Below are 22,410 nucleotides of genomic sequence, written 5' to 3'. Positions count from 1 at the left end.
TAGGGCTACATAAAAATTCCCGGTCCTTCCCTACCTTTCTCGTATTAATCCATCCCGTATGAAAAGAGAAAAAAAAAAAAAGGTATTATACTTATTAGATGCATTTCATCGAATTTTACAACTTTAAAGATAATGGAATCGATATCTTATCTAACATCGACTCGATTCTACGTATTAAAGATTCATAACCAAGTTGACCAGTCAAAAACCTACCCTACCACGTGTCAAATCACGTCAAAATAAGAATTACTCCAACTTTCGAAATAAATTCGAAAAAAACTTTATTCTTTTTCACTAGACAACTTATTGCTTTTATTCTTTTGCAAAGATGTCAAGACCTTTCTTTTTTTTCTTTACCCGAACCATAAGAGAATATTATCAAATTAATTTCAATGATATATAATATATATTTTTGTGAATAAAGTTTATCTCCTTATAGTATGGAAGAATATTCTTATATACTATCAATTTTTTTTTTTTTCATAGTTCTTTTTCTTGAATATGGTTATATTTCATCGGACCTATTGCATGCATATTGTGTTTGTTGGTGGCGATGGTTAAGGGTAACTAGCCACTAATAGTCGGTGATGATGGTAGAAAATAACTGTCAATGTAAGGGTTACACGCTGTATGTTTCGGGTAACCAGCCATTTTAAGGAAATAAGGAATTTCCTTGTGGTAATGATTGTGTGTTTCGGGTAACCAGCCAGGGATAATCATTTTAAGGAGTAAAGATGGTGATTTTTTTGTGGCAATAGTCATCTTTCGGGTGATTAACCATTAGGGTCCCTTGTAACCATAGATTAAATTTAATTATTAAAAAGTAAAAATATTCAAAATAATATATTAATAAATGGAAGACTAAATTAATAAAATTATCTATACATTTTTAAATTTTTTTAATAATACTATTAAACTTTCAAAAAATAAAAAAAAAAACAATCTAAAAAATACCCTAATGGATTTATTTAAAAAATATACTTGAAATTGAATTTTGAGCTGTGTTTCAAAAAAATAATTTTGAACTTAAATTTTTTGGCTGTTTGGTAATATATTTAAAATTTAAAAAATACTCATAAAATTTTAAAGGTACCATTAATACTCTTTACCTTATAAAATAAAAAAGTAAAAAATTCTTACGGTTAATATATGATGGAAACCGTCTCTCGACACCTCATACATTATCAACAAACATTATAATATTATTTTGAAAAGTTTATGAATATTTTTGAAACGTGATACTAATGATAAAAGTATTTTTTATTTTTAAAAAATAATTTAAAAGTGTTTTTATTAGAAGACTCTAAAAGTTGGAGAGTATTATTGAAATCAAAATTATTTTTAAATTTTTTTAAAAGTTTAAGAATTTTTATGGAAAGTTTTGACATTTATTTTTAAGAAATAAATGACAAAATTAGTGTATTTTTATTAATTTAGAGTAATTAAAAGGAAGTGGTTAAGAAGTAACAGACCGTACGGAAGGGTCAGCACGGGCAGGTGGGTTAAGTTGGGCAATTACCTTGAGGAGACGGACAATCATTCTGTGCAAATTGGCAACTGGAGTAGATTATGGGATCATTGAAGTCAATCACAATTATGCGGTGGGCCCACACTGGAATACCGTATTATTCCGCCACGTGTCAGCTTCTTGATTCTCTTCCAGATCCCCCAACCATTCCAATCCAACGGCTCGCCGCTCACCACGCTATCTAACCCAATTGCTTCGCCTCTAAGTTCCCGGCCGCCACCTCAACTCTCGCTCCCCCCCCAACTTTTGTCATCCACGTCATCCAAAAGTTAATGTCCCAAATTAACTTTTTTTAATTATAATAATATTTTAATTAGTTGTAACATGTCTTGTCCATTATTATTATTTTATTCTATTATATGAGTGTATGACGGTGTTGTCAAAATTAATATTACTTACCTGTAACATTGCTTTCTTAAATCGATTTCTAAACGTTTTCTAAAACATTCTCGAATTTCATTTCAAAATGGAACTAGGGGTTCGAGTATACGTTGCTCGTGCCAACAGTAACCATGTTTCACGTTGCTCGTGCCAACAGTAACCATGTTTCACGTTGCTCGTGCCAACAGTAACCATGTTTCACGTTGCTCGTGCCAACAGTAACCATGTTTCACGTTGCTCGTGCCAACAGTAACCATGTTTCACGTTGCTCGTGCCAACAGTAACCATGTTTCACGTTGCTCGTGCCAACAGTAACCATGTTTCGATTGAATCGCATTACGAGTCCTAATAGAGTGCAATTCATGATACTAAGCTTAGTTGATGGAACAATGTAGGCAAGGAGAAGTGGACAAAATGAATCCATAACCTCGGAAAAGAATTGCTCAGAGGGATGGGCATGAGGGTCCCAGTCCCAAACACGTCGTCTGTTGGTGGACCGCTGCTCCTGAGATGAGAGCGGGTCGCTACGTACCGGCCCGGGGATGGACTAGGAATGACTCCTTCAAAAATCTTTCTCGAGCGTCGAACAGTCAAAAACTTTATGTTTGGGGGTATTCGTAATTATAAAGCTTGTGGAAGGGCAATTTGGTCAAGAGGCCACGTCAGACATTTTAACCACATGTGCCGTCCACTTTCGCTTCGCAGTCCCACGCCACCTCTCTGAAAACAACGTACCTTTGCTTCCTTCCTTCCTCATTTCATCGCCCAAACCATTCACTCTACAAACCCCTATATATCACTCCTCCACTCCCTCTCTTCCTCCCCCTTTTCCCTCTCTTCCTCTCTCTCCGCCGAATGAAGCAGAAATCCACCATCTCCTCCGCCCTCCACCGCCGCCTATTTCCTATCACCCTCCCACGAAATAATCATGAAGCGTAGCGCCTCCGAGTTGGCCCTCGAAGAGTTCCTCAAAAAGGCCGCCGTCATCTCTCCCGAAGTCACCGACGCCGACGACGACGTTTTCAATCTCGAACAAGAGGAAGAAGTCATCAGAAGCCCTAAAAGAGGCAAAAACTTCCTGGACTCCGCCGATTCCGCCTGCTTCTTCGGCGATATTGATTTCAGTTATTTCCTCGCCAAAAATAATCGGGTCCGTTCAAATAAAATTATTCTTATTTTATTATTTATTTATTTATTTTAATGGAAATTGGTTACGCTGCATTCAAATATTTTATTTAATTTCTCGATTTTAAATATTCACGTAAGCCATTTGTTAAATGCATGAAAGTCGAATATTTCAAAATATTTTTTTTTTCTGTCCATGCAGTTTTTTTTTAATATATATTTAATTAGTAATTTTTTATTAAAAAAACAAATTGAAAGTTGCAGGAGATAATGGACGCCATTGTTAACCGTGGAGCTGGGCTGACGGAGGCTACCATAGATTCCCAGTCTTCTATTGGTACGACCATTATTTACTTTTTTTTTTTTTATTATTATTATTATTATTTTAAATTACATATATTTATTTAAATATTACACATTTTATTTATTATTTGTAAGGAGCACGTGCATTTTAATATATTGAAATTGAAATGTACATTTTTTTAAATAAATAAATATATATATTAGAAAAATAAATCTGTCTCAACCAAAAAAAGAAAAAAAAAAAACATAATTTATTTTTCAATTATTATTATTAAACTTGTCAGGTATTTAGTGTTCTTTAGTTATATAACAATGTTGAACTATATTAGGATTTTACAATTTTCTGTGGTCTATGCATTGTTTTTTTTAATGATTATAGATTGATTTGTGTTCGTTTGTTTGTGAAGTTATAATATCTTTTATCTAAGATTGTAACGAATAATTATGAATGGTTGATAAATAAATCTTTTAAAAAAAAATTAAATTTTTTTAACAACCGACTCAAGAAAATTTGGACTGGGTTGGGTTGGGTGTGAAAATTTTCGGGTTAAGTTGTAGTAATCCAACTAACCCGAACTTTTAGGTTAGTCAAAAAGAATCGTTCAGCCCAACTCAACTCAACCCGGATCGAATTTAAAATATATTGAAAGTACAAGGACTAAAATGAAATATGTTCGGGATGGTCAGTGAGCAGCCCGACATCTGGTAGTATTTTGATGAGCAGAGAGCGCGGGAGAGGCAACAATAGCGGGTCCTCGGAAGATCAGTCCGACGACGAAATTGAAGCTGGCTCTTATGAACAAAGCACTGATCCTCTTGCTTCCAAGAAAATCAGAAGGTCACTTTTTTTTTCTCCTTTTTATGATTCCATTTCATTATCATTCCTCTGATGTCGGTTTGCGCTTGCAGAATGATCTCGAACAGGGAATCCGCTAGAAGATCGAGACGAAGAAAACAAGCTCATTTGAGTGAACTCGAGAGCCAGGTAAGACAATTATATCTCTCTATACTTCGACCGCATCGGTTCGTGCCTAGAACCAATGTCGTGAAAATGGTCGCTCTTTTCTTAGGTGAAACAGCTGAAAGGAGAAAACGAAACGTTGTTCAACCAGCTTTTAGATGCTAGTCAGCAGTACCGTGATGCCAATACTAATAACCGGGTGCTTAAATCAGATGTAGACGCGTTGAGAGCTAAGGTATATCGTAGAATTCTCGTAAGACTCGTTTAGAATAACTTACATTTCAAATCGTTGACGATTTTGTTTTTGTGTTTGATTAGGTGAAGTTGGCTGAAGATACACTTGCTAGAGGATCAATGACTAGCAGCTTGAATCAGCTGCTGCAGAGTCATTTGAGCACGCCGCAGCCTCTAACGGCGCTCCATCGAATGTCGAATGTTGCATCGCCGCCGCTCGATCTTCCTGGAGATGAAGTTTCGTACTCCAGCGTGATGATGTCGGGTCAGAACCCGATCGTTGGGATCCCGAACTGTGATATGCATATCAAAACTGGAATGGCTAGTGAGGCTGTTAGCTGTGTTTCTGGGATTTGGCCTAGAAACTAAGCCTTTGTGTTTGGGTTGTATGATAGACTCTATAAACTTCCTCCACTACCCTCCCCCCTCTGTTCTTTGCTTTGGGTTAGTTTGAATTGTCATTTTACTCTTTTTTGTTTGTCTAGGTCTTGTTGAAAGATGACGTAAAAACGACTTAACTTAGCTATGCTCGTGTCGTATAACAACCCAAACCTACCGCTAGTAAATATTGTCTTTTTTGGACTTTTCATTTCGGCTTCCCCTCAAGGTTCTTAAAACGCGTCTGCTAGAGAGAGGTTTTCACACCCTAATAAAAAATGTTTCGTTCTTCTCTCCAACCGATGTGGGATCTTACTATTCACTCCTCTTTGGGGTGTAGCGTCATCGTCGGCACTCGTTTCCTTCTCCAATCGTTGTTGGATCCCCAAATTCACCTCCCTTCGAGGCCCAGTATCCTTGCTGGCACACCGTCTTGTGTCCACCCCCTTCGAGACTCAGCTTCCTCACTGGCATATCTCCAATTGTCTAGCTCTGATTCCATTTGTAAAAGCTCAAGCTTACCGCTAGCAGATATTGTTCTCTTTGGGTTTTTCATTTTGGGATTCTCATTAAGGTTTTTAAAACGCGTTCGTTAGGGAGAGGTTTCCATACCCTTATAAAGAATGATTCGTTCTCCTCTCCGATCGATATGAGATCTCACAATCTACCCCTCTTTGGGGCCCAGCATCTTCGCTGCCACTCGTTTCCTTTTCCAATCGTTGTGGGATCTCTCAATCCACCCCTCTTTGAGGCCCAGTAACCTTGGTTGCACACCGCCTCGTGTCCACCCCCTTCAGGGCTCAGCCTTTTCTGGTACATCATCTGGTGTCTAGCTTTGATATCATTTGTAACAGTCCAAGCTCACCACTAGTAGATATTGTCTTCTTTGGGCTTTCAAACTGTATATGCTAGTAGAGGTTTCCAGACTCCTCTAAAGAATTATTCGTTCTCCTCCTCAATCCACGTGTAATCTCACATGTTGACACTAAAACCTTAAATTAATTGGCTATAGACTAAGCTGATTAGGTTAAATATACTATTGTTCATAACTTTCTCCTATATACCCAAAATTAAGGGCATTTAACGCCATTTATTCAAACTCACTAAAGTCATCTTTACCATCCAATACTAGTAGTAGATATTGTTTGCTTTGGACGTTACATATCGCCGTCAGCCTCACAATTTTAAAACGCGTATGCTAGGAAAAAGTTTGTTCTCCTTTGCAACCGATATGAGATCTCACAATCCACCCCTTTAGAGGCTTGGCGTCCTTGCTAGCATAATGCCCGGTATCTAGCTTTGATACCATTTGTAACAACCTGAACCCAAGCCCACTCCTAGCAGATATTGTCCGCTCTTGCATGTTGCGTATTGCCGTCAATCTCACCGTTTTAAAACGCGTCTATTAAGAATGAGTTTATATTTTAATGAATGAGTTTATGAAGATTGGGCAAATTAGTGAAAATTGAATTTAGGGTAATAATTAATATTTATTTAAAATTTAAAGGGCTAAAATTGATTTATATATATATATATTATGACCCATTACAGTAGTAAATATAAAAATAGAATTATTGTTTTTTATTATTGAGACTGGATGTGGGTTCTAATTTTAAGCCCAAAAGGCCCACTATACGGTCCAGTAAGAAGCATCTCTTGCGCCGTAATTGGGCCTTGGCCCACATTTAGCAGTCTCTCCTAGCTCAGACTCTGTTTGAGCAGAAGGACGCAGATTTCGCTAAGAACCGCAATTTTTGGAGGTGGCGAACGCCCATTACTCCGGCAGGCTTCAGCATTAAGCGGTACCTGTTCGGTAAAAACTTCTGGTATGTCTAGTTTTGTTCTTCATTTCAAGTTTTCGATACTTTCCCGCCTTTGGAATTTTGCTTTCTTGCCGTTAATGCGTAGCTACTAGAGAGGGTCATGATCCTTGGGCTGAGCTTGTTAAGTTCTGTTTAATTTGTTTCTTTTTTTGTCAATTGGTAATGTTCATATGTTTTCTGATTTGATTGTTGTTGTTTTCAATTCGTTCCTGATTTTGTGTTGTTCGAGAAATTTTTTGTTTATTGATATGCAAACAAGGTGTTCGATATAATGCCGCTTTGAATTGTTTTGCTTTTTGTTTCTTATTACAGTTTGTCTTCGGCTTTCTTTCCAGATTCTAACACTTGACTTGCTTTCTATCAAGCATTTTCTTGTGGGATTTTCCAAATCCTTGTCCATATTCATTGCTCTACAAGATGCAAACTTCTTGCAATTGGATAATGTTCTTCTGCTAATAGTTATTTTATGGGAAAATTTATGTTTGGAATTGGTTGCATTGCAATGTCCTGCGTTATGTGAGACTAGATGATTCTTCTTTGCAAAGTGTCAAAGTACTAGAAACTAGGATCTTAAAGCTGTTGAGAACTTTCTTATGTTATTATCTCCAATCTCCAAAGGGAATAAACATCATATTTTTTTAAACTATTTTTGTTTAAAATTGATTTTCAGTAGTCTATATTTTGGTCTTATTGCATCTCAACCTGAAAAGGCTTGTGAAATAAAGGTTCTTATATGCCTCAAATGGTTAAGAATTTTGATTCTCCGCGAGTGAACCTGAGCCACCTTCTACGTGAGATCCCCACATCGGTTGGGGAGGAGAACTAAGTATTCTTTATAAAGGTGTGGAAACCTCTCCCTAGCAAACGCATTTTAAAACCTTGAAGGGAAACCTAAAAGAGGAAGCCCAAAGAGGACAATATCTGCTAGCGGTGGGCTTGAACCATTACAAATGGTATTAGAGCCAGACACCAGGCGATGTGCTAGCGAGAAGGCTAAGTCCTGAAGGGGTGGACACGAGGCGGTGTGCCAGCAAGGACGCTGGGCTTCAAAGGGGGGGTGGATTGGGGGGTACCACATCGATTGGAGAAGGGAACGAGTGCTAGTGAGGACGCTGGGCCCCGAAGGGGGTGGATTGTGCGATCCTACATCGGTTGGGGAGGAGAACGAAACATTCTTTATAAATGTATGGAAACCTCTCCTTGGCAGACACGTTTTAAAAACCTTGAAAGGAAGCCCGATCTCTTACATACCTTTGGTGGGATCTGATGAAGACCCACTCAAGTTTTCTTTTGTTATTATTTGAATTCCCTTCAATCGCTATATTTATGTTAAAAGAAAGCTGCATTTTTATTTTTACTTGTATTTCTCATGCATTGCTCAGATCTTACTTGGAATCTTTTCCTTCGTTAGATTGAAACCTTTTTTTTTTCCTATCCCTACAAGAATTGCTCAAAAGATGCTCGTGGGGCGTAATCCTTTCTTGAATACTCTTGTAACTGAAGGGACGAACTATTACTCGTGCAATCAAATGTTTTCTACTTCTGCACTCTTTAGATTTCTTTTCATGAACTGTTCATGCTCTTGCTGATATTACCTTTACAAGTTTATTGAATTCAAACTTTTTTCCATCACAAGTCCCTCTTAGTAGGTCGCATTTCCCTATGAACATATCTTTCCTCTGTTCTTGCAGCATTAAACATGTTGGACAACGATGCTAATCCAACTTTCAGCAAGTCAACTGGCCTGCCACGAAAGCGCTTCTACCGTGCAAGAGCACACAGCAACCCTCTAAGTGACTCTCACTTCCCAGTACCAATCTCCCCCAATGAAATTGATTATTCCCTTCATTACCCTCAACTGTTCCCTTCAAATGACCAGCGAGATAGAACCAAAAAGATTGAATTTGCTGATATTGGTTGCGGTTTTGGTGGTCTTCTGATTAGTCTTTCAACCCTTTTCCCGGAAGCCCTGATGATCGGAATGGAACTCCGGGATAAAGTATCGGAGTACGTTAAGGAACGGATCTTAGCTTTGAGAGTAGCAAATCCTGGCCAATACCAAAACATTTCAGTAGTTCGAACAAATTCCATGAAGTACATTCCAAACTACTTCGAAAAGGCACAACTTTCGAAGATGTTTTTCTTGTTCCCGGACCCTCATTTCAAAGAGAAGAATCACCGACGACGTGTAATCAGTCCATTTTTGCTTGATGAGTATGCATATGCGCTGAGAGTTGGTGGGATTATATACACAATTACAGATGTGGAAGAGCTTGGAGAGTGGATGAAGACTTGTTTAGAGAATCACCCTTTGTTTGAAGCTTTAACATTGGAAGAGCTCGAGGCAGATCCAGCCGTGGAGCTTCTAAGTTCTGCAACGGAGGAAGGACAAAAGGTTGCAAGAAATGAGGGACGGACCTTTCAGGCAGTTTATAGGCGCGTTGCAGCAGCACCATGAATTGGAAGGATTGAGCCTTCTTCTGGGTTCATTTGATTGTAAGTTATGAGTTGTTTCCTTGAGCTGTTTGCATTCTTCCTAGACTTTCTTGGTGTTCTATTTTCTGTTCTTATTAGAGATGCATCTTTCAAATTTGATCTGTTTTACTCTCGAAATCTCTCACGAACTTGAGATTCTAAATCAGTTAATATTAGAGATGTTTATTCAACCCACACCCAGAAAATGGGAGAAGAAGTAGTGAGAGATTTATCTCAATTAGTTAAACAAGGTTAGGATCGAGATTAGATTCCTTATCGCTTCTAATTATGGAAGACGTATGATATTGAACGTGAGGATAACTTTTAATTATTCCATGCAATTTTTAAAGAATTTTTACATGCTATTAATCATTAAAAATTCTTAATTATGACTTCTTCAACTTCAACCATGGCGTGATGTAGCCCGACACAACACTTCATGTTATGTCCCATATTGGTTGGGGAGGAGAACAAAACATCATTTATAAGCGTGTGGAAACCTTCCCCTATCAGACCTGTTTTAAAGCCTTGAGGAGAAGTCCGAAAGGAAAAGTCCGAAGAGGACAATATTTGCTAGCGGTGGAGGTTGATTTGGGTTGTTACACTTCAAATCACAGGCCCATTAACCAATTCCGATCTGGCCCAACACGATCTCGAAAGGCTCAATAACCAATTCGAGTCGAATCGGCCCAAATATTCTTGGAGGCCCAATAGATGATTGGATTTGGCCCAACACGGATGCCTAAAGGTCCAAGCTTCCCTTCAACTATGGACTCTCAATGACCGATTTCGACTGTTCGACCCGACCCGACCCGGCCTTCTCGAACGATCCATGGAGGAGTCAGGATTCAGGACCAGGAGATTGTTCTTCATTTTACCTTTATCACGTGATTCACACGTGGGCAACTTGGAACCTCCTTCTCCCATCAATTTAACGCCTGCAAATCGAATGAAAACAAAGGTACTTGTGGAAATGGAATGGGATAATCTTGGATTCTTCCAGAACTGAACAAATTCCGACGGTGTTTTGAAGGTGGCTACTCATGGCGGCGAACACGAGAGAATCTCGGCGGCGGCGGATCCTGGAGCGAGGTTCCGAACGTTTAGCCCTAATAACCGGTCAGATCCAGTCGCTCCCTTCTCCCTCCATATCTCCGCCGCCGAACGAGGAAAATATGGATTCACTACCCCAGCCGTCGATCTCGAATCTTCAGGATCTTCGGCCTCGTATTTCTGATCAACCTACCGGTATTCCTCGTATTTCCTTGTTGCTTTCTGGACTTATGTGAAAATGTTATTCTCCTGCGTTTCTACGAGTGGTGATGCTGGTATGAGAAGCTAATTGAGAGCTTGGTTATTAGGATTCATACAACTCGTTCCTAGTGATTTGCTTTCACTTGATAACTATGCCCTATGTCTCATCATCAATGAAAAGATACATCGTTTAATTTTCTAAAAAAATAATAACAGTGAATTGCACAGAGTCTACTTGGATCTTCGAAGTTCTAGGCATGTCTATTGAATTTGAATGTCGATAGACCTAGTGCTGTGATATTGTGACCTTAACAAAAGGTTGTAAAGGCATAAATTATATCTAAATAATGTAGCATTGGAATTGAAATACCTTGGATTGCTATTTGGCATCACATATTTTTTAAAAAGAACTGCATTGGAATTGAGTTCTTTCCCATGGAAAGATGTTGGGAGCTAGAGAAATTTTCACAATCATTGTAGAGTTATTCTCTGCCCTTGTTAGCCTTCTCACGATATTTTCTTGCAATATTGCCTGTTTAGCATGAGAAATTGCAGCGTTGAACACAGTTCTCCTGCACCTTACTATATGTTCCTGCAGTTCCTTTTGTTTTATGTTATTGAACTGTACATTAGAATTGTTGTTCTGCTCACACTTCATGCTTGGCTCGCAGTTTCTCATGATATCGACAAGCTGATTGATTCTACATTGCAACATAAGGATCCTCAGATTAGTGCTAGATCTTCTGTAAATGATGGAGCCAGTATGGCACCTCTCTTGAGCAAATCTAATGAAATAGAACATGCAGTAGCTTCTACTCCTCAAGATGGTGGAAGAGCACCGTCCCATGTCATCCCGTCTGAAGGTCGAGATTCATCTCTTTCTACATATGGCAGAGATCAACGCTCCAAACCAAAATTCCAACCCCTCAGTTCTTTCTCTCTGAAGGAATTAAGTTCGGCGATTTCTGAATCTGAAATGACCCGCCTTTGTTTTTCGGCTATTATAGCCTTTCTTGTAGTTGCTTCATATGTAGGATTTCCTTTCTTAGGCCAGAGTCTTATAAGAATTGTTTTTGGATCTAGACCAATCTATCTCGTCTTGCTCACAAATGCAACAGTTGTACTTGGGAGACTTCTTTTCAGCAAACAGAAGGGCTCTAGAGTATCTGATAGGGGAGAGGGTCAAGTACCTCCACCTGAAGGACAAGGCTCATTTGAACAAATTGGTAACGTTTTAGAGGCAGGTCTAGTGGCTCAGAAGGCAATGGGTGCAATTTTCATGGACATTAGTGTGTTTGCAGTTATCGTTGTATTGGGACTTTCGTTTGTGCAGCGGCTTTAGATTCAGGCTGTGTCGATGGTTTGCAGTTTCGTTTCGTGTCTGTTCTTTTCTCTCTCTGTTCTGCACCTAGTCTAAAAATTTTGTACTGTAAATTTGTCTCGTGTCAATGATACTCGTTTTCGATGTTGGTTTGTTAGCCATTTTGCAATAAACCGAAAAGCCATTTTGTAATCCGATTGTTCCAGTCACCCTAAATTTACGACCCTACTTGTGTTTACTGTTGAATAGAATGATGAGGATTAATAGGACCTTACCTTATACAACTTGATTTTGATGCAGTGTAAGCAATCCAGGTATTTGAATTATACCTTACCTTACATGAACACTTTCTTGTATTAAGATATTAGATCATGAAGATGATCTTATCACTGAATTGATTTAAAGCAGGTTTAGAATGACTTTTAAAAGGCTCAAGAATTTGAACTTAAAGAAATCATTCTTAAGCACTTAATACACGAATATTAAGTGCAACTACAAGAGTAGCATTACTTAACTTAGAGAATGATGGTGTATGAAGTTCAAATCTCCATCTTTCACTTGTGAAAAGGGAAAAATTAAAAAGAAAAAAGAAATCCCTAGCGTGACAATTTGTAGAGAATATTGACATGCTTTTCATTAATAATCATACTTCTACAAATACAAGTAAAAATCATTGTCTGCATAGCATTCTTAATCATCTCTCTTTCTTTCCCCTGAAATAAAAAAGCCAGCATTTTGCAGACAGACTTGTATTGCAACTGTAACTAAGCATGGAATCGTACCTTCTCATGCTATACTCTTAAAGAAAGAATGGTTAAGGGCTTGTCGAGCTGTTGGGCGTTCCGAAGGGTCGTATTTCAATAGATCATACAACAGATCAGTCAATAGCCTGGAGAAACCCACATGTTGTGAAACCATATCCTGAAAACAAAGAGAACAATTTGATATGAGCTTACGATCATCTTCTATAAAACCACAGAAGCATACTAATTAACAGACCTTCAAACGATCGAGTTTCTTCACGGCTCGAATGCTTTCTCTTGAAACTGCTCCTTCGGGCCAGTTTAGACGCAAACCTCGTTTGAAATATTTTTCTGCGTTTTGGCTACATGAAACAGATCGAAAATTAGTCCGTTTGTTACTCTACAAGGGAAATAAATGAAGAGAAATCGGGATGTTTCAGTACTCAGCACTCTGAATCATGTGCCCTGGTATAGGTCCCAACACCCTCTCCATCATTGCCAAATGCTCCAAGTTCTCGTGAGTTTGGAACAGTGCTTTGCCCTACAGGCTTCCAGTAATTAACAACTTTTTATATAAACTTCAACCTAATCAAACCTAAGTCAGGTTCAACAAATACTAACCGAACACAGTTCGACAAGAATGCAACCGATACTCCACAAATCGCATGGATAACTCCATCCAAGACCTGCACAACATTCATCAATGCAGGTGAGACTACAGCATGTATATAATGTAAGGCATTTGTGACAAAATCTAACATTGTCAACATGTCCTTGCTGAGATTCTTGGTGAAATAATCAAATATCATATAATAGTATCCTGGGATATGCAATGAAATTATATTACTTTCATGTCCATCTGATGATAAATTTTCAGGCAGGGGCCCATGAGTAGGAAATGTGTTAACTCAGGGCCAAGCAGCAAAAACGGATGCTGAAGAGACAACCATGAATGTCACTAACCCCAAAACAATTTTGACACCCAAATGTTAAAAAAATTGGAGCCTCCATCATAGAATAAACACCTTCCACTCACGCTCCCAATGAGATTTAGAAACTAATGAAAAGCTTAAAACATTTCTACACTGCTGCATACATATGTATGAACAGTTGGACGACAAGAGCCACGAACTACCTTCAATGTCAAGAGTTATTGCCTTATGGGTAAAAGTGACCAGACAGATAATACTTATACAATATTTTAGCAAGAAAGAAGCAAAAAACTTAAATATATCACATTTTTAAAGGTGTTTCGACAGATTCCGTCTTCTGCCCTAATGCTACCACTGGGGTTCATCTTTCCCCTTCCTCCAGATACTATTTAATTCTATGCAACAACATAAATAAAATGAAATTTTGGGAAAAGTTTCAACACAGAAGGTTTCTCAATTAGGAATCAGAGAGGGAAAGGGGAGAAAACTATACACAAACACAAATTTCACTAGCCAACCACATAACTAGTTACCTAGAATAACCTCAGGGGCTCTGTAATGCCTCGTAGAAACAATGGAGCTATGATTCTCATTATCAAATGCAGTACTACCAAAATCAATCAGCTTAATTGCACTAGACTTGGGCAAGCACCTGAATTGCGTTTCATCCGACGAAACCCTCTGTATCATTTCAAGCATCGTTTTTAAGATACATTTGAGTTTTCACCCAAATTTTCAGATTCGAAATATTTAAATACCTTACAACCAGGAAGCTTTATATATTCAGAAGACACAAGAAGTATATTTTCTGGCTTCAGGTCTGTGTGGATTAAGTGTAAATCATGCATATCTGCCAGATATGATGAAGCAAAGTAAACAAGTTAAACATGGTATGATTAGACATTTTCCACCCCTGAACAGAGGAAATAACAATGAAAATGGTTTCTGAGTTTTTTAGGGAAAAAGATATAAATGGAAATCAGAGAAATGATGCAGAGGTTGAAAATAAATCCACACACATGCTACAGATTCCAAAAGCTGTCGTCCAAACTCCCGAACAAGATCCACAGGGAATGGGTGGTATTTATTTCTCTTTAGAAAATCAAATAAGCTTGGTCCAAGCCTCTCAAATACCTGATCAAACCATTCAAATGCATTCAAAGGAAGGCTTTTGTTAATTTTCCAATTCTATGAATAAGTCCACATGCACGAAAGAACTCATGTATATGTGAACAATGCATGTACACAATAATTGATAAGGTGTACCCAATAGCAAAAGAAAAACCGCCACTATTATGATAACTGAAAGAGATTAACTTCAGTTACCAGAAAATACAACATCAAAGGGATCGCAATAACATCTTAAATATCAAGAAAGGGAGAGAAAAGAGATAAACCAATGGGCTTTTAATTGAAATACTTACTATACATATGTGATTGCGGTAGTCAAACCAATTTCTAATCTGCACACAACTGCATGAGAAATATGTTGCAAACCAGAGTTGGATTGTGTTATCTGATGAATTGAAGACTATAAAACAAGGAAATAGATACACACCGTAAGCAGCCTGTGTCATTCTGAGAAAGATGCTTAAGTATATCCACCTCAACCATGGCTGCATCACGGTACTTTCTTATGCTCCGAACTACCTTAATGGCTACATATTCTCGAGTTTGCCGGTCCCAGCATTCCAAAACTCGACCAAATGTGCCTACAGCACTAGAAATTTGCTCAGTGGACTCCAGCAGAATGACAAAAACATAAAATCTTGCAGACAGCAGGGAACATGACAGCTAACCTTCACCCATCTTGCTGAGGATTTTATCTGCAAGACGTTCATGTTACCGATTACCCCAGTAAGATTCAAGAATAACAAATCAAAAGACCAAAACAATTAAGATAATGACCAAACGAAAACCTAATTGTAATCTAAGAAATGGATAACTTGAGTAAATAACAAAAACGAAAGAGGACATAAGACAATATATGGTTTTGGGTATTTAAAACAAATAAGGGATGTTCATTCCGCAGCTGCAGGGAAACCTTAAAATATTAATGTGATTTCTTTCCCTGATAAAAGGTAATTTCATTGATAATATGAAATTCACAAGTAGAGTCTCCAGCTCAACCTTTGCAGGAAATTACAAAAGGGTCTATACTACAAAAGAATTAATGATATACAAAGAATGGCATTGCAGCTTACACCAGGTGGCAACAAGCAAAAAAATCTCACAGAAAGTTCCAAGAATTCTTTCTTTCCCTAATGTGTTTTCTTTCTTTCCCTAATGTGTTTTCTTTCTTTCAAGCAAACAACATAAGATGATGGTTCTCGTGATGTGTGCCTCAAAATACTGCCTTACTAATATTAAGAATTTACCGTAAATCCCTCGTCTGATAAAAGGAAAAAACCCCAACATTGCAGACTCGATTTCACACACTCCATACCAGACTATCATAGTATATTCAGCATCCAATTTAAAAGGCAAACCGACAATAACAATAAAAAAGCACTCACATCTCGGAGTGAGATTCTCGCCGAGGTTGAAGACATAGTGTCCTTCACGATCATCGTCTCTTCTCGGGGGCGAGGCATGCCTTTTGACCTCATCCTTAACCACCGCCAAAGCCTTATTAGCCTACACAGGAAAAAGACGCACCCAGCAACCTTCATGATTCGAAATAAAAGCCCTAATTGCCGTGACCTTCGGAATTCAACGTCGTCATCGCTGAAAATCCAATCCCAAAGCCAACGAACTAACCTCTTGTTCGGATGGCACCACATCCCATGCGGAACGAGGTCTTTTCCTGGTGGTCCGCTGTTGTTCTTTCTCCATTCTCTCAGCTTCCATGGCTGACGCTCATTAATCAACACACACACACACACACACACACACACACTCTAAACTCTATCCCAATACTGATTACGAATGTACAAATAAATAATCAACAGATAAATCCCTGAGAATCACCAGAAAATTAGGGTTTCGGCGACTTGGTTCTACAAAATACAAAGATTCAGCAGCTCGCCGACCACCACAGATAATAATCGTAAGAGGCGAGAGGTTTTGAACAGGAAAGACGAGGCTGTTACTCCACGCTCGTGAATATCGTACATTCGATATATATATACATATAACGATTTGTTTTTTACCCTCCGAAATTTTTGTCCAAATATTAGAAGGAATTGGAAAACAATTTTGCTCAAAATTAGGATTCTTTTCCTCAAATTTTTATTTATTTCGTCATAAATTACACTGTTTAATCTTTTAATTTTTAATTTACATTAGCAACAAAATGTTACAGCCCTACTGGTGGTGAGCTAAGGGTGAAAGTCGGCTTCAGTGATTCATGGTGTCCAGTAAAAAAAAGTCGTCATTCGACTGATAAAAGTTACTGTAGTTGTAACATACTAATCTTCCTTAAATTTATTTTGAAACATTGATACGTGCAGATATGTCTATTTACCCCACGAGACACACTTCGAACCAGTTGAGGAATTTTCGTTTAAACTGGGAATGTGAGATGAAGTGGAGAGAGATGAGGCCGAGGACAAAGATTATATTCTTCATCTATTTATTTATATTTATTTTGCCTTATAATTTCGTGAACTTTGTTAATAATCTCGAAATTCGACCATTATCAACATTTATATTTTTTTGTTTAGATTTTGATTGTAAAACTTTTTTATTTTATTTTAAAGGTAGTTGCAATATTAAAAAATAAATGAAATAGGAGCAAAGACAGAGATAGCTGAGATTTTAATTATAATTTAAACGACAACAAAAATTGTTTATATTCTAGACCGAGGTCATTTAAATGCAGCATGCATCTTTCATGTGATTTGTGCACGCTTACTAGGATAAATTGGGCAAGTACTACGTCAACCAAAAACGAAGGAATCCGACAAATGTTTTGTGATGCCACCCCGAGCATCAAGATGTCCTTTGTTATCGAGAATCAACCTATGAGTCAACTTTATATTTGGAACCTCTTATACATCCACCTATTAGGCACTATCGAGACAATAACTCTTCTGCATCCGTATTGAGTCATTTATGCACATTGTGCTGAAGTTCGATCTTATATCATAACTTTGACTCATGGAAGGAGTGCAACTTGAAATCGTCTTAGATTCTCATTTCTAAAAGGAGACGTTTGTCTTACAATACTCCCTCACGCCATGACACGTGCTTATGCCATGAGGTTACTCACTTAGACCACGATGTCCACGAGCGGTAGAGAGCCGACACCATAACATGCACTGTGTCATAAGACATATTTTGATATGATACCCACACGCAGCAAACTTGATGACATGTAATTATGGAGCATCTATTAGGTATTCAATTAACATCAAATTTGGCGAGCGTACATATTCTACCTATACAAACTTTAACTTCAGACCCGCTTATTGAATCTAACAATGGAACTCTGACTTTTGAGGCAATTGGCCGAGGCGTTGACCCGAAGCAACGACACCACTAATGATACTGTAGTTTTTGGCTTTACTTATACCTTACTTTGACAAGCGTGCTCATACTCTCTCAATGCATTAGACGATGCACCGTTTTCATCAACCGTATTACGACACTTCTCTTTTGGTCTATGACATGGCTCGATGGATGACACTGGCATGTCACCACTATTCCTGTTTCTAATACGAGTCATGATATCGACTACTCAATTGTTATGGTGATGGTGACATGTAGAATCAAACTTTTACTCTTTAATTTACAAACGGAGCGACATTATTAGCTCATCATGAAATTCATAAATCATAAAATACTTTCCTGGCCGCCCATGGGTATCCCGCAGCCCACAGATTCTATTCCTCCGTCCAATGGCGTGGCTCCACTCTCCAGCGAACGCTGTTTCTGACGATTCAACCCACTCAAACTGCTCGAACGGAGAATCTTAGCCCGGAGCTTCATCTTCCCTATAAAATTCCCTGCTTCGACATTGAAGGCGTCTAATCTAGCTTAACAACGCCTCGACAATCAAGTCACTAACCTGAGAAGCCGCTCGCTACTGCAAGAGAGAGAAGATGCAGAGTTTGCAAGATAAGGCTTCCGAGTGGAGCGGAGTGAAGCGTGAAGATGCCTTCGCCATCGATGAAGTTAATTTGTTTCAGAAGTTAGGCCTCCAGACGTTCGTCAATCTATCGACCAAATTCTATAACAGGTCTGTTTCTGTTCATGAATGCAGCATCGCGAAGTGATTTGAGTTTTGAGTTGTTTTCTTATTTTCTCGCGAGGAAGTAAATTGCTGTGGATTCCGAATCAGATTTAGTATTTTTCTTTTTTGTTTTGAGTAGACATGGAAATGAATTTTAATTGATGGCTAATTGATAAGCAAGATGATGGATGTGTCCAGGATCAGTTGATGAAATATCGTTAATGCTTTAGCTCTATCTCATCGAGATCAAACTGATTGTAATGTTGGTTGCTGTGTTTTATTGTTCCATCAACGTGAATACCAGGGTGTATGACGACGAGGAGGAGTGGTTCCGATCAATTTTTGGGAATTCGAAGAAAGAGGATGCAATTCAAAACCAGTACGAGTTCTTCGTGCAGAGAATGGGAGGTCCACCTCTATATTCTCAAAGAAAAGGCAAGTTTTTCATTTTTCTCGCTTGTAGTCTTCCAGTATGAATTGAAAACATAAACTGAAGAGACTTGCAGATCAAAAATTTGTTCTTTGTTCCTTTCCCAAATATGTTGCACAATGACAAATTATGTTGGTTCTCTGCCTGTTTGATAATCATTTGGTTTTTTAGCAATGAAAATCAAGCTTATAAACACTACTTCCAACAAGTTTCTATCTACTTGCTATCAATGTTTCAAAAAACCAACAAAGTTTTGAAAACTGAAAAAAAGTAGTCTTAAAAAACTTGGGCTTGTTTTTAGATTTTGACTTAGAATTCAAATGTTTCAAATTTTTCTGGTATATTCTGTATTGTCCTTTCACCTACGGGTTAGGCTGATTAGTTTGATCTCCGAGACAGTAAACTCTATGAAATAAGAGACAAAAACAGAACCTGAATCTTGACCTGCTACCCTGATATAGGCTAAAAAACTTAGCTGGTTAAGCAAGACTTAAGTTTAACCATTTGGTTCGTTAGAACAAATATTGTACCATGTTTAGTTGTAGTTGAGCACCAACAGTGCTCTTCATGGCTTATAGAACGACGTACACAAAAAAGTGTTCTTATTTCGAGTTAGAAATCACTGGTTGATGTGTAGAAAACAGCTGTTTTTCCCCTAATAACATATGTGAATCCGTTTTTGTTTCTTCTTTGCTGAGCCTAACCTCTCATTTGAGTTGAGGCAATCAATCAATTATGTCTTCAACATGCTCAAAACTCGTTACCTAACAATTTATCATGGAGGTCTCGATATGTCATCTCTTCCATTGTTGATGATTATGATTCATAAGAAATTTGGTTCTGTCATGCACCCCATGCCCTAGCTTGAGCACTCTGCAGTTTGGTTAGTTTATGAGCTAAAAAGAACGTATTATATGCTCAAGAGTGCTTTTGTCATGTTTGAAGCACTTTTGCTAACCAAACAACACTCAATTGCTTTGTGAGAAAATATTTGTGTAGCGTCTAATGCTATGTTCAAATGGGCTTGTTATTAAGCGTTTTTTTTAATCATTATGCATACAATGAAGGGCAAATACTCACAAAGTCACCCTAATTTAGCATACCCTGCAGCTAGGTGGCTTAACGTTTAGCTTGAATATTGAATTCGAAGAAAGTCTATTGACCTTGGAACTTTTTTTTTACTTGATCCAATGCAATTTCATGGGTACATGAAAATGTAATCTGTTTGCAACATGCTTGTTATGATCCTTACGAAATTTGATGGCATTTCAGGTCATCCAGCTCTTATAGGTCGACATCGACCGTTCCCAGTCACGCATAGAGCGGCAGAGAGGTGGTTACATCACATGCAGCTAGCATTAGACGAAACCCCAGATATAGATGCAGATTCAAAAGTCAGAATGACAAACTTTTTCAGGCATGTATTCTTCTCTTGTTCCTTATACCATCATTTATAGGCATCCTCGAATCTATAACCCTTTGTTTATGCGTCTCTATCTATATATGTATGTACATTATAAGAAACGAAACTTTTGTTGAGAAAAAATGAATTTCAAGTGCATACAAATAGACAGTTCCAATAAAGGAGCCACACTAAAACAGTAATGGGTTCAACTCTAATAAAAATAAGACCTAAAGGGCAATTACTACATCGAAGCCGAAAAGGGAGACATACCAAATCACTTTCCAGAAATTCTCTTAACAACTCAAACCCATCACTAACTCAAACCCATCACTAGTAGTATTGTCCTCTTTGGGCTGTCCTTTTTGGGTTTTCCCTCAAAGTTTTTAAAATGCATCTGCTAGGGTGAGGTTTCCACACCCTTATAAAGAATACTTCATTCCCCTCTTCAATTGATGTGGGATCTCACAATCCGCCCCTCTCGGAGCCCAACGTCCCAGCGTCCTCGCTAGCACTCATTCTTCTCTTTAATCGATGTGGGATCTCACATTCTCGATCTCTCTAAAGATTATGTTGTTTCTCTCAAAGCCAAATGCTCTATAGCATAAAAGCCCACGTGTCATAGAATATGACCTTTATCTCGAAAAGGCAAATGAAGAGGAAACTCTTCCGAATTGAACTATGCTCTTTGTTTTCATCTCGAGTTCCATTATTAGCTATACTTATTTCCTGGTTGTCTGCAGACACACAGCTTTCTTTCTCGTGGCTGGAGATGAGATGAAGAATCAAAACCAGCAAACTCTATGCAAGCATGGTATCCAGCAACCTGCTGCCCAATAGAGATGTTCTAGGACAGTCACAGAAGCATATCTTCGAGTCAAATAATTTGATCTTACATGCTGGTAAGACTGTTGAATCTTAGGTGATTCTATGTATTTCCATCTCCAACTGACATTGAATCTTTTACTGATAAGAGAGGACTCTCCTCTATTTGACTTGAGTGATGGCATCTTAGTTCTACAATTCCATGGTAAACCAACTGTGGAAGATAATTCCAATTATAACAAGGTACATCCCTTCCGTTCATTTAATGAAGAAAAAGAAAAAGAAAAAACATAATTCCAGTTTAAATTTGCTTGAAGTTGTTAGCTTTTAGTTTACAAAACCTCGCCTTTTGTTTTTCTCGGATTCGCGGTTGTTCATGTTATTTATTGTCGCCGTGTATGCTTGTAGGAGTCTTTCTTTTTTTGATGTGCTGTCCCGCTCCCTTTCTGCATATGAACGAAAGAGCAAGTCCTTAACTCGATTTTCGATAGGTCGGGCAAGCGGCTTGGCTTGATAAAAAAGTCAACTCCAACGGTTTATTTGTTTTCAACACTTATGTTAAGAAAAGATCTCTTGCAAAATATATCTAGTTTCTCGTCAATAATGAATTTTCCGTTGAAAATCACAAGTCACCATTAACCTATGCCGGGGTTGGGCAATTATAGCTTAGTTTTGTGGATAACGTGCTAATTATCATCTCAAAATTTAATTGTTCAACTTTTTACCGCATAATTAGAAAAATAAACCTATCTTGATAATTTTGAAAAATAAGTTTTTTACTCAAAAATCTTATAATGAGATTTATCTTCCTTAGTTGATTAACAAAATAATTTTCAAATAAACTCACAAATTTGATAAGTGTTTAAAATATTAAATGGTTATTAAGTAGAACTTTATCCCAGGTTTATAATTTTTATTTAAAAAAATAACTTAATTAGTTTAATTTTGTCGCGACATCAGAATTTCGAGCTTCAAGATCACTTTCTACCATCTTAGGTTGGAAATTTCCGCCCTTTGTTACTATTTTTTTTCTAGTTTAACAAAGATCTTATACACATGGTTACGAATTTTATAGTCATCTTTCTAGTCTTATCATAATTTACCGCGAATATACTAAGA

The 22,410-nt window shown here is 37.9% G+C and overlaps 5 protein-coding genes across 5 annotated transcripts; 4 read left to right on the top strand and 1 right to left on the bottom strand.

Annotated features, from left to right (window-relative positions):
* Nucleotides 1–2,718: 2,718 nt before the first annotated feature.
* Nucleotides 2,719–5,058, top strand: LOC111805129 (basic leucine zipper 9). The gene is made up of 6 exons (XM_023690035.2): nucleotides 2,719–3,059; nucleotides 3,299–3,371; nucleotides 4,025–4,175; nucleotides 4,247–4,322; nucleotides 4,408–4,533; nucleotides 4,617–5,058. The coding sequence occupies exons 1-6, from the start codon at nucleotides 2,838–2,840 to the stop codon at nucleotides 4,899–4,901; spliced, it is 933 nt and encodes a 310-aa protein (XP_023545803.2). The 5' UTR covers nucleotides 2,719–2,837; the 3' UTR covers nucleotides 4,902–5,058.
* Nucleotides 5,059–6,577: 1,519 nt separating this feature from the next.
* LOC111805128 (tRNA (guanine-N(7)-)-methyltransferase) lies at nucleotides 6,578–9,399 on the top strand. The gene is made up of 2 exons (XM_023690033.2): nucleotides 6,578–6,736; nucleotides 8,425–9,399. The coding sequence occupies exon 2, from the start codon at nucleotides 8,433–8,435 to the stop codon at nucleotides 9,189–9,191; it is 759 nt and encodes a 252-aa protein (XP_023545801.1). The 5' UTR covers nucleotides 6,578–6,736; nucleotides 8,425–8,432; the 3' UTR covers nucleotides 9,192–9,399.
* Nucleotides 9,400–10,133: 734 nt separating this feature from the next.
* Nucleotides 10,134–12,021, top strand: LOC111805127 (uncharacterized). Its single transcript, XM_023690032.2, has 2 exons — nucleotides 10,134–10,456; nucleotides 11,134–12,021. Exons 1-2 carry the CDS (start codon nucleotides 10,252–10,254, stop codon nucleotides 11,802–11,804), a joined length of 876 nt encoding a protein of 291 aa, XP_023545800.2. The 5' UTR covers nucleotides 10,134–10,251; the 3' UTR covers nucleotides 11,805–12,021.
* Nucleotides 12,022–12,391: 370 nt separating this feature from the next.
* On the bottom strand, nucleotides 12,392–16,567 carry AME3 (Protein kinase superfamily protein). The gene is made up of 12 exons (XM_023690029.2): nucleotides 16,219–16,567; nucleotides 15,975–16,095; nucleotides 15,258–15,284; nucleotides 15,017–15,170; nucleotides 14,883–14,931; nucleotides 14,478–14,592; nucleotides 14,217–14,308; nucleotides 13,992–14,139; nucleotides 13,148–13,212; nucleotides 12,970–13,067; nucleotides 12,783–12,888; nucleotides 12,392–12,704 (listed from the first exon to the last, which is right to left on the bottom strand). The coding sequence occupies exons 1-12, from the start codon at nucleotides 16,306–16,308 to the stop codon at nucleotides 12,570–12,572; spliced, it is 1,200 nt and encodes a 399-aa protein (XP_023545797.2). The 5' UTR covers nucleotides 16,309–16,567; the 3' UTR covers nucleotides 12,392–12,569.
* A 1,670-nt stretch (nucleotides 16,568–18,237) lies between these two features.
* On the top strand, nucleotides 18,238–21,466 carry GLB3 (hemoglobin 3). Its single transcript, XM_023690028.2, has 4 exons — nucleotides 18,238–18,640; nucleotides 18,939–19,069; nucleotides 20,337–20,481; nucleotides 21,210–21,466. Exons 1-4 carry the CDS (start codon nucleotides 18,504–18,506, stop codon nucleotides 21,304–21,306), a joined length of 510 nt encoding a protein of 169 aa, XP_023545796.1. The 5' UTR covers nucleotides 18,238–18,503; the 3' UTR covers nucleotides 21,307–21,466.
* The last annotated feature ends 944 nt before the right edge of the window (nucleotides 21,467–22,410 follow it).

This window comes from Cucurbita pepo, chromosome 11 (genome assembly GCF_057944985.1).
Source record: "Cucurbita pepo subsp. pepo isolate OVF chromosome 11, ASM5794498v1, whole genome shotgun sequence".
NCBI classification, from domain to species: domain Eukaryota; kingdom Viridiplantae; phylum Streptophyta; class Magnoliopsida; order Cucurbitales; family Cucurbitaceae; genus Cucurbita; species Cucurbita pepo.
Note: the sequence above shows the minus strand (reverse complement) of the source record. Positions and strands in the feature narration are given on the sequence as shown.